The 9,601-nt window shown below is 47.9% G+C and overlaps 1 protein-coding gene across 6 annotated transcripts; it reads right to left on the minus strand.

The window, feature by feature from the left end:
* Positions 1 to 3,323: 3,323 nt before the first annotated feature.
* On the minus strand, positions 3,324 to 9,264 carry LOC125509291. 6 transcript variants are annotated; one of them, XM_048674227.1, is made up of 12 exons: positions 8,842 to 9,264; positions 7,744 to 8,419; positions 6,619 to 6,685; positions 6,459 to 6,548; positions 6,296 to 6,364; positions 6,127 to 6,228; positions 5,924 to 6,013; positions 5,549 to 5,683; positions 5,277 to 5,459; positions 3,706 to 4,095; positions 3,539 to 3,631; positions 3,324 to 3,469 (listed from the first exon to the last, which is right to left on the minus strand). In XM_048674227.1, the coding sequence occupies exons 3-12, from the start codon at positions 6,674 to 6,676 to the stop codon at positions 3,351 to 3,353; spliced, it is 1,329 nt and encodes a 442-aa protein (XP_048530184.1). In that variant the 5' UTR covers positions 6,677 to 6,685; positions 7,744 to 8,419; positions 8,842 to 9,264; the 3' UTR covers positions 3,324 to 3,350. The 6 variants fall into 6 exon arrangements, with proteins under 6 accessions (XP_048530184.1, XP_048530183.1, XP_048530182.1 ...); XM_048674226.1 differs by having other exon boundaries at positions 6,619 to 6,682; positions 7,744 to 8,415; positions 8,842 to 9,263; XM_048674225.1 differs by having other exon boundaries at positions 7,744 to 8,415; positions 8,842 to 9,263.
* Between the last annotated feature and the right edge of the window lie 337 nt (positions 9,265 to 9,601).

Raw genomic sequence — 9,601 nt, forward strand, 5'->3', positions numbered from 1 at the left:
AGCAAGTAATCCGAAAACCAGGTGTCATTATGAGCCCTCATGTTGGTGACGAGCCTTAGCTGGCGCATACCCTTCCAGAGGTGTGAACTTCGAAGGGTTGCATCGATTATCTGACCCCGGGACCCCCTCCTGACGACCGGAAGCACCTGCCTAAAGTCCCCGCCAAACACAACAGTTTTTCCTCCAAAGGGTCGGTCTCGTCTTCCCATGATGTCGCGCATGCTGTTGTCCAGTGCCTCGACCACCTGTCGCTTAGTCATGGTGGCCTCGTCCCATAGTATCAATGAGGCCATCCTCAGTAGCTTGGCGGTACCACTCTGTTTCGTGAAGGTGCATGAGGCGCCATCATCGCAGCTCAATGGGATCTTGAACCTCGAGTGGGCAGTCCTGCCTCCAGGCATGATAGAAGCGGCGACGCCTGACGTCGCGGTAGTGCCCTGTACAGGAAGGTCTTCCCTGTACCTCCCGGTCCATCAACAAAGAAGACACCCCCATCACCGCATTCAACAGAAGCTAGTATCTTGTCGTATGCAGCCCTCTGCTCCAAGTTTAGCGACGAAGCCAATTTAGTGTCGTTGATGTCAAAATCGACGTTGGATTCCTCGATCACTTCTCTGGCCTCGCCCTCGGTTGGGTCGAACGCATCGTCAATGCATGGAAGAGCGAAATCAGCTATGTCTTTGCCCATGGACTGCAACATACCCCTAATGTCAAGCAACACCATCTGTTCCACCTCAATCGGGCACGTGTGTGATCGCCGATAGTCATCAGACATAGGCTCGAAGTGCCTATCCCATAAACCACGCATGTCGCCTGGCTCACAGTGCACCAAAATTGTTGCGAAGAGCCTCCTGAGCGAACATGGCATCGCCCACTGCTCTGCCTCGGTAAGACAGTCGTCGAGCGTGTTATCTGCCTCGATGAGTCCCAACCTTTCGGCAGCCTCTCTAAAGCTCCCGCATAGCCTACCGTCCACGGTGAGCAGGTCCTCATAGGATGTCTTGCCAGCAACATGGTTTAGCAGCACACGTAGATAGTATCGCTCCCCCTCGGCAGGATTGGCAGACACAATTCGACCTATCTGATAACGCTCCACCTGCTCTTTCCAATACTTCTTACCCTTCTGCCATGTGAACCTTCCAGGAAAATCCTTGTACAATATATTCCTAGCCCACGGGTGGTTTTGGTTAGCTTTGAAATACTCTGTCAACATGGATTTGGAAGCTTTCTCAGAGGCGACTACGTCGGTCAAGTGAGCTTGCTCATTGAATGCCACCCTGTGCATATTCGGGAGATGAAGAGGCAACTGTAGGACAGGCGGGTCATTGGCACACAAGGGGAAGCCAAATATCCTCCACATCGCCTCTGGAGGATTAACCCACCTTGCGTCTACGTATCTTTTGATCTCATCAATGTTACCATCAGCGTCGAGCTGGTCGATGCTGAAAGAAGCCCTATCATGGCCCTTGTATATGTACTTGTAAAGGTATTTGACGGCCTTTATGCTGGAGCAAACCTCAACGTTGATGTGGCAATTGAACATCTGCAGAAGGTAAGGGTTATACGGCACAACCCATCTGTTGTCCAACATTTTACCCCGGACCTTAGCCTGCCGACCATTATCTCGACGACGATAAACAGGGTATGAGTCCTTGCCCTGTGCCGTGTTTTCATTGAACGGCCGCGGGTATCTGCACTTGCACTCGTTCTGTTGCATGCAAACATTTTTGGGGTTGAGAGCACCGCATGGTCCATGCATCATATGTTTCACCACCAAGGCATGGAGTTCAGGATACTTTTGCTTGTCTGGGAGCTCGGCAGAAATGAGTCGGTCGTACTGCTCCAGAACGACAAGCTTATAGGCAGAATCCATGATCAACAAAAAGTGTGCGTGGGGGAGGCCCCTCTTTTGGGACTCGACTACGTATACATGTGCAACAACAACACCCAGGATATGCTTCTTGAACAACATCTCTTTCATAGCCTCTAGCTTGCCATGGAACACACGAGCCACAAGATCAGGTCGGTCTTGCGCTGTCTGACCAGGAAACAACTCATTCGTTATCTCTTCCCAGTTAGGGTTGCAGGTCATGGTCAAGAAGATGTCAGGCTTCCCGTAGGTATGGATAATTGCCATGGCATCCATATGCCTCCGCTTCATGTCGCGGTCGCCACCTGGGTACGTTCCAGGTAGCACTATCCTTACTCCAACAGCGCTTGCCCGGGTCTCCCCGGATGTAATTGCATCAACAACTCCTTTATACAAGTCGGCACGGATCTTTGTCTGGTTCTTCCTGTACCATTTCAACCTACAACTCTCAATCTTGATGTACATGTCCACCCCCCATTGCTGGAGCAATCGTGCTCCACAGAGTATGGGATTGAATATCCCAGGTCATGTCTGGAGCATGTAGCAGTAGTAGTCTCGCACCGAGACGCATAACCTGCTATTCCCCTCTGCACATGGATGAGTAACGCAGACATTAGGATTCATATGAGAAGTATACAATTCATCTAAACGACAGAATACGCATAAGGCTTACCTGCATCCTCATCATCATCATCATCACCTCTACCTCTTGGTTGTTGCACAACCGGCCAAGGGACATCACGTTTAGGAAGTTTCGGGTGCCAACCGAGCTCCCCCCTTGGGTAGAAGAGTGGGTAAGAGAGAGGGTCATACGAGCCAGCCGTCACATGTATACTGTGCCTTTGGTTGTCATTCCCGCAAAGTGTAATCCTACGATCGAACCTCTTTGCTAGGTCAGTGCCCTCCACCCAAATTGCAGCGACCTCAGATGACAAAGGTCTATTATACTTCCGTTGGTCTAGTCTCTGGTCAGTGTTGAGGTCTATCCTGTAATCGTCGAGGTTGTCCCTGTGCGCACCCAAACTCCTAAACTGCTGGGAGTACGGGTTTTCCCTGAGTATGTCCACTAACTTTCTGACGACATCTTGGTCTAATTGCTCGGTGGCAGCCTTGCGATGGGTTAGGCCTGGGTCGTCGTCGTAGAAGTACAACTGTAGATGTTCTGGACGTGATGTTGGCCCGAAGGAATGAACGTTGTGGTAGATGGTGTCGTGCGCCCGGAACGTGTACACCCCAGACTTCATGTTTGTGTAGCTTTCATCAAGGCTGACGCCAAGGGTTGTGAAGGAGAAGTGGCCGTTGAAGAACCGTATGTTCTCCCGAAAATGCCTTGAGTCCGCATCCATGCTAGACCAAAGCCTCATTAGCTCCGGGATGGGCTCCGGTTGCTTCAGCTGGATCTGCCCACTGCGACAGCAGAATCCCGGGGCCTCAGACACAAACTTCTTGGCCTTGCAGTGATCGCAATTTGCGGCGTGCTTCAGGATGTGTGTGTGGTCTGGGAGGTTTGAGTAGACATAGTCCAATGGATCATGGTCGACATAGGTACTGTGACTTGAGTCTCCAATTCGTCGTGCTCCATGTCATCAGCATCTGAGCCTGCAAACAATGTTTATAATTAGTGTGATATTTCAAACGGGTGGATGTTGCTCAAGTGGGTGTACATACCTTCACCAGCAAATATGTAATACTCATCGTCAAAGAGGCTATCAGGGTTGACATTATCATTCATGAGATGACTAAGGTAAGCGTCCATGTCGTCTGCTCAGGTGTGAAACCAATAAATGAGGGTTCAATCTCAAGGGACGCAAGGAGAGTAAGGATGGGAGTGTTACCTTCACTTCTGATCGTGTACTCCGGCGTGCTAGATGAGGTCGAGGTACCGTGTGCTTCCACTACGATAGGTTGTCCAGTTGAGCTCATTTTAGGTATGAAGATGGACCTGACGGTTGGGGTCATCACCCTACCTGCAAACCTTTCATTACGCCGATCGCGTAGAACATTCCTCTCACCATGTGGTACCTGCGTACATTTTTTTTGCTTGCCAATTTTCTGTTGACGTTTCTTTGCCACCATACCACCCTTGCAAGCTCGCTCTCTCCTCCCAGGCGCTGCTCTGGACTCATGACTCTGCTCGTCCACTCCATTATCCGTTATTGTTACCGAATCACTGGTTTGTTGGTCGGCATTTTGTAGGTGCACATTGATTTCGATGAGGTCGCCATCTACAGCACCATTACCGAAGGTTCTGCTTAGGTATGCACCTACAACACTATACATCATTATTTATATCTCATGAATGATTACATGATGAAAGATGATGGTTGATAGGATATGTACCATCGGTTTCGGTGTTGCGAATGTATGTGGGGGCCGCATTGACCGTAGGAGCATGATCTATTTGTTCACTGTCGAATTGTTGCATGAGGGCTGAAAGTGTGAGAGTCGGACAATGTGTGTGAGGGTTGGACAATGTGCTAGTTAGATCTGGACGTGGCATTGCGATCGATTCAGCACATGGCGTGTTTTTCTTTGCAGCATACTTTGCCTTTCTCTTTGCACTTGACTCCCCCCTTTCATCCTCAGTCATGGTTTTAGGGTGTTGCACGCGCCATTCTTGCAACTTCTGATTTTTTTTTCTTGAAGATCGATCGTTCCGTCACCCACTTTTTTCCGATAACTTGCTCGCCTCCGCGCGTTTCTCTGCTCAATTTGCTCTTAAGTCACCCTTGTGTTCTTTATCAGGCTGTTTTTCATCTAGTTGCTTGCTGGCTGCCTCCTCTTTTTTCTTTCGATAAGCAGCTCTCCTCCGAGCCTTTATTTACTCTTTTTTCTCATCAAGGTCCACCGAGAATGACTGACACCCATTAGTGATATCACCGAGAGGTAGCAGGGTCACATTTTGCATATCTGCACGGAGGGTTTAGGGTCTTCATTGCTCAAGAAGATTTCGTGTACTACACAAACGCTTACTTTATATATCTGCACGGTCAGGTTAAACAATGATGTATAGCTGGATGTAGTTGGGTTGGTATCATCGAGAGGTAACAGGGGAACATTTTGCATATCTGCCCGGAGGGTTTAGGGTCTTGATTGTTCACCGAGAGGTAACAGGGCTGGTTAAAGCTACTTATTTATCTAGGGTTTATTTTTTATAGAATCCCTCCGTGTCCATACATAAAGTCTGTATGTACTCAAAAGTCGTATGTCTGCCATATATCGAATTGAACCTAAATGATCAGGAATTGTATGTTAACACAGTGGTCAACTATTGGTCAATTATATTTATTCTCTATTCTTGGTCAATTATTCGTGGGGTTGGGGTGAGGAAACATATGTCGCCTACATTATTCACTAAGAAAGTATACATACGGTCATCATATTGCTGAAACATAAACATCCGTACCTGATATCGTAAGGGCAGTCAGATTTTCATCTTTTTGCTTGCTGGCTGCCTCCTCTTTTTTCTTTCGATAAGCAGCTCTTCTCCGAGACTTTAGTTGCTCTTTTTCATCGTCAAGGTCCACCGTGGTTGGTTGACACACATTAGTGATATCACCGAGAGGTAACCAACCCACATTCAGCATATCTGCATGTGGTATGATATTAACATTATATTGTGGAATGGAGGGAGTATATATAATATCATCACAATGCCTTCCCATGAAGCATTCTTACCTGATATCGTAAGGGCAGACAGATTTTCATCTTGTTGCTTGACGGTAGCCTCCTCTTTTTTCTTTCTATAAGCAGCTCGCCCCCGAGCTTTTATCAACTCTCTTTTTTCGTCAAGGTCCACAGAGGATGGTTGATCTGCATTAGTGATATCACTGTGAGGATGGCGTGGAACATTATGCGGCCTCTCTTACCAATTGTCACATTGCATGCTAGCTAGTTATTTTGTCAGATAACTGAGAGCTGGGAACGAATCTACATTATATAGGAATGAGACTGGAGGGTTGTCTGCATCATGTTAACATAACAATATATTGGACCGAAACAAGGCAAAGTTGTAGGCACATGGTCTTAACCTTTCGGCAACATAATACTTACCCGAAATCAGATGGGAAGGTTGATGATCATATGTCCTTTCACAATCGGCTTGTTCAAGTATCATCCTGTCCGAGTGAGTAATATGGACTCCTACAAGTCACACGCTTGATCTTTTAGAATCGGTTCTGCCCAAGTCTGTTATGTATGATTTATCACATAAAAAGCATAAAAGCAATCTCAGTATATATGCACAGCCTTAATACCTGGACTACTTGGGTAATTCTTGTGAACATCGTCGGATCCAGGTATAACCCCTTCATTAGAGTCGTCACCATTTGGCCCCTCCATCGGGCCTGCAACATCTCCTGTGATGGTGTTTGACATGTATAACAAAATATGTAGCTGAACATATGCAGGGAGGTAGATATATACCTGGAGTATCATATGTGCTATCACCATCGGTCTCAAGTATCATCCGTTCGGAGGGAGTAATATGGACTCCTAGAAGTAAAGATGTTGATACATTAGAATCGGTTGTGCCCAAGTCTGTTAGGTATGATTTTTCAACTAAAAAGGATAAAAATAAACCTTATACCTGGACTACGTGGGTAAATTTTGTCAACATCATCGGCTACCGGTATAATCCCTTCGTTAGAGTCGTCAACACTTGTCCCCTCCATCGGGCCTGGAACACATATATAGTTGAACATATATATGTTTGACTTGTGTAGCACAATTTATAGGTGAACATATACCTGGAGGTACATGTGATGAAGTCGTCTGTTCCGCTGGCTTGCTGTGTGGAGTCCCCATATGTAACTACTAAAAAAAGACATGTCCAACAGACTCAGGTATCACGCAAAAACTTGTAAACTGACCCTGCAAGCAGATCACGTGAAATACCAACAGTACTAAAGGCCCGTTCCCATTGTACAGAAATTCAGTCCATAAGGGCAGGTTGTTACAGATTTATGAGTCTTGCTATATATATGAAAATAGAAAGACATGTCGAACAGACTTTGCTACTTTGCATCTTTTTGTGAACTGACTCTGCTGGATACATGTTAAGAATTCAAGATGCTAAGATGTCCTGTTCATCTGACTGCAGGCAGATGAAGGCCGTCGAAGATCACAAGCGCAGCTTGCTATTGTACAGGTTTGGAATTTAGAAAGGTGACCTATTTTCATGTGAACTTACTATTCTTTGCTATTCAGAATAATTCATTATCTTCCCATTGCTGTGTTAATTGATTCATATGCGGTTGTGCTATTCTCACAAGGATGTCCATCAAGGTTGTTTGGAGGAACATAATGAAACTTCACAAGTTCTGGGGGGACTGATTCTTTCAGAGAATTGTTTCATTACTAATGCGCTGTCGCGGGCATGTATTAATCCCAAATTCCAAATCACTTTGGAATCCAGTCAAAATCCAGTGAAAATCACACTGGAATCCTTCTCCGTAATTGATTCGCAAACTATTCTCAAGGACTGCTCTGAACCTCAAATATCGTGGGCACATGAAGTTGTGGTGTAATTTTTACAGAAACAAGTGATTCAGGCAGCAAGGTATTGATTGATGCAACTATGTTGTACTGTTTCAGTGACTGTTAATATTTTCGTTAGGAAGGATAACCAATTCAGTACTAAAAGTATTTTTCATGTTATCTAAATTGAGGGCGATCCTTTGTACACTAATATGAGGCGTTTTAGGTCACGGAAGTATTGACCTAAAAGGTCTTGTATTAGTTACAGAGGGGTTTGAGCGCGGGTGGAAAATGAAGTCTGACATGGCTTGATTTAGTTTGAACACGAGTCCATCAGGATCGCCCTGATCTGTACACGTAGACATAACAAACAAAGAAAACCTGTGTGTTCATACCTGGGGTTGAAACCGTACAGCGTCGCCGATCGCACGTTCCGCGGCGGCGCGCGATCCAGAAACTGCCAGCGATCCAGAAACGTGGCGGCGGCCTGCCGAGTCGTTCCGCGGCGGCGGCGCTGTGGAGTGCGCAGATCGCACGACGGCTGCGCAGATCTGATTGGCAGCGGGGTATGGGGATCGGCGGTGGGGTATGGGGATCGGCGTCAGGGCGATCCTGATCGGCGGCAGGGCGTTGTTTCTTTGGCTATGTGCGTGGGTGGGGTTCGGTGGGCACGGTTCGGTGGCTGGGCGTGGGGGTGGGGGTAATTTGATAAAAAAAACCAGACGAAAGTGGGGGGACTATTCAATCAACTCGTCCATTAGTAATAGAGAGAGATTCCCTATTTTTAATACTAAACCGCCGAGTGCTTCGGGTCGTACGTCGCTGTGACAGTTTTGTAAAAAAGCCCTTGTGTTTTAGTTAATTCAACCTGCACTCCTTTTTTAAAATGAGAAAACGTTTCATCCCGGATTATAAAAAAACATGAACAACATGAGGACTTTCTCTCCCTCGCCTCCGGATCCCAACCGCGAGGCTCGCGACCCACGTGATGCTCAATCCGCTGCGCGTCACTGTTCCGCTTCAGCTCCTCTACTCACCAGCGCGCACGAGCTCTTCACGAGTTGTCCCTGCCTTACGAACTAAAATTTCAGATTCCAATTAATAGTCCCATCCTGCTCTATTACATCAAATCAAATCCAAACCAATTTATATACGTTCATGCATTACAAGATCAACAAGCCAACCAAAAGCGGATGAGATATTCATGTTTACCCTAGAGAAATAAAGAAAGTTGTCTGCCGCATTAATTGTATGCGTCACCAATTGAAAATGAGCAAAGAGGCGAGGCGCATGAATCCAAAGAAAAGCACCATCGGTGCCAAGCCTAATACAAATAAAGGTCTTAGCTTAATTGCCATTTGAGCCAATAATCCTAAAGAAGGAGAGAGAGAGAGAGAGCTGAACTGAAGATACGGAGAAAATTGATGCCCATGTTGAGTAGTGGTACAGAGACCAGCTCATGGAAGAGAAAACCGGGGCCTGAGGGCTCTCACCGGAGGCAGCTTCGGCACTCCCACGTCCGTGGCCACTGGCAGACGAGCAGCACCACCAGACCGCCCCCCGCGCGTGCTGGTCGGCCACCCAGATCTGGCGCAACCGAGCCACCTCGCAACCCCGGTTGCCCCCAGACACCCTCCGGGAGGAGGTGCTCCACCACCACTGCAAGGCCGCCCCGGCCCCAGTGCGCCGACGAGCAGGCCACCACCGCCCCAACCATAGCCACAAAGCACGCCGACGCTGTCAGCTAGGGTCCGCGGCCAAGAACAGGAAAGCAACACTTGGGTCGTAAGGTGGATGGACAAGAGGAGAGGAGGAGGAGCGACGATGGGTGGTCAGGCAGCAGAGGAGGAAGATGGGGGCGGAGCGGGCGATGTGTTGTGGATAAGGGCATCTCCAGCAGTTGGCCTCCCAGTGGGCGTCAAAAAGCGCCGCCTGAGGGTGAGCCGGCGCAAAAAATGGCCCAGGGGCGAGTCGGTCCCCAGCCGTCGGCCCCAAGACCGCCCCCAGGCGCATATTAAAAAAAGGACCGTTCGGCGAAGTTATGATAAAAACTAGTTAAATTTCGGCTAAACATGTCAAATTTCGGCGAAATTCGCGCATTTTCATTACATTAACCTAATCTAAAAAAAGAAAGGGGCTGAAGTCGTCGCCGCCATCGTCGTCGTCGGCCTTCTCCTCCTTGACGCGGGCGCCCCTGCTGGACCCCTGCCCGGCGTCGCCATGGCGGACTGGCGCGACGCGTCGTCGTCGTCG

Source organism: Triticum urartu, chromosome 5 (assembly GCF_003073215.2).
Source record: "Triticum urartu cultivar G1812 chromosome 5, Tu2.1, whole genome shotgun sequence".
NCBI lineage: Eukaryota > Viridiplantae > Streptophyta > Magnoliopsida > Poales > Poaceae > Triticum > Triticum urartu.

Excerpts from the sequence above, each read along its gene's own strand:
- LOC125509291 (XM_048674227.1), bottom strand. The coding sequence starts at position 6,676 with ATGGGGACTCCACACAGCAAGCCAGCGGAACAGACGACTTCATCACAT. Across the intron at positions 6,549-6,618 it reads TTCATCACATGTACCTCCAG|GCCCGATGGAGGGGACAAGT; the intron begins GTATATGTTCAC and ends TATGTGTTCCAG. Across the intron at positions 6,014-6,126 it reads GAATTACCCAAGTAGTCCAG|GAGTCCATATTACTCACTCG; the intron begins GTATTAAGGCTG and ends TGTGACTTGTAG.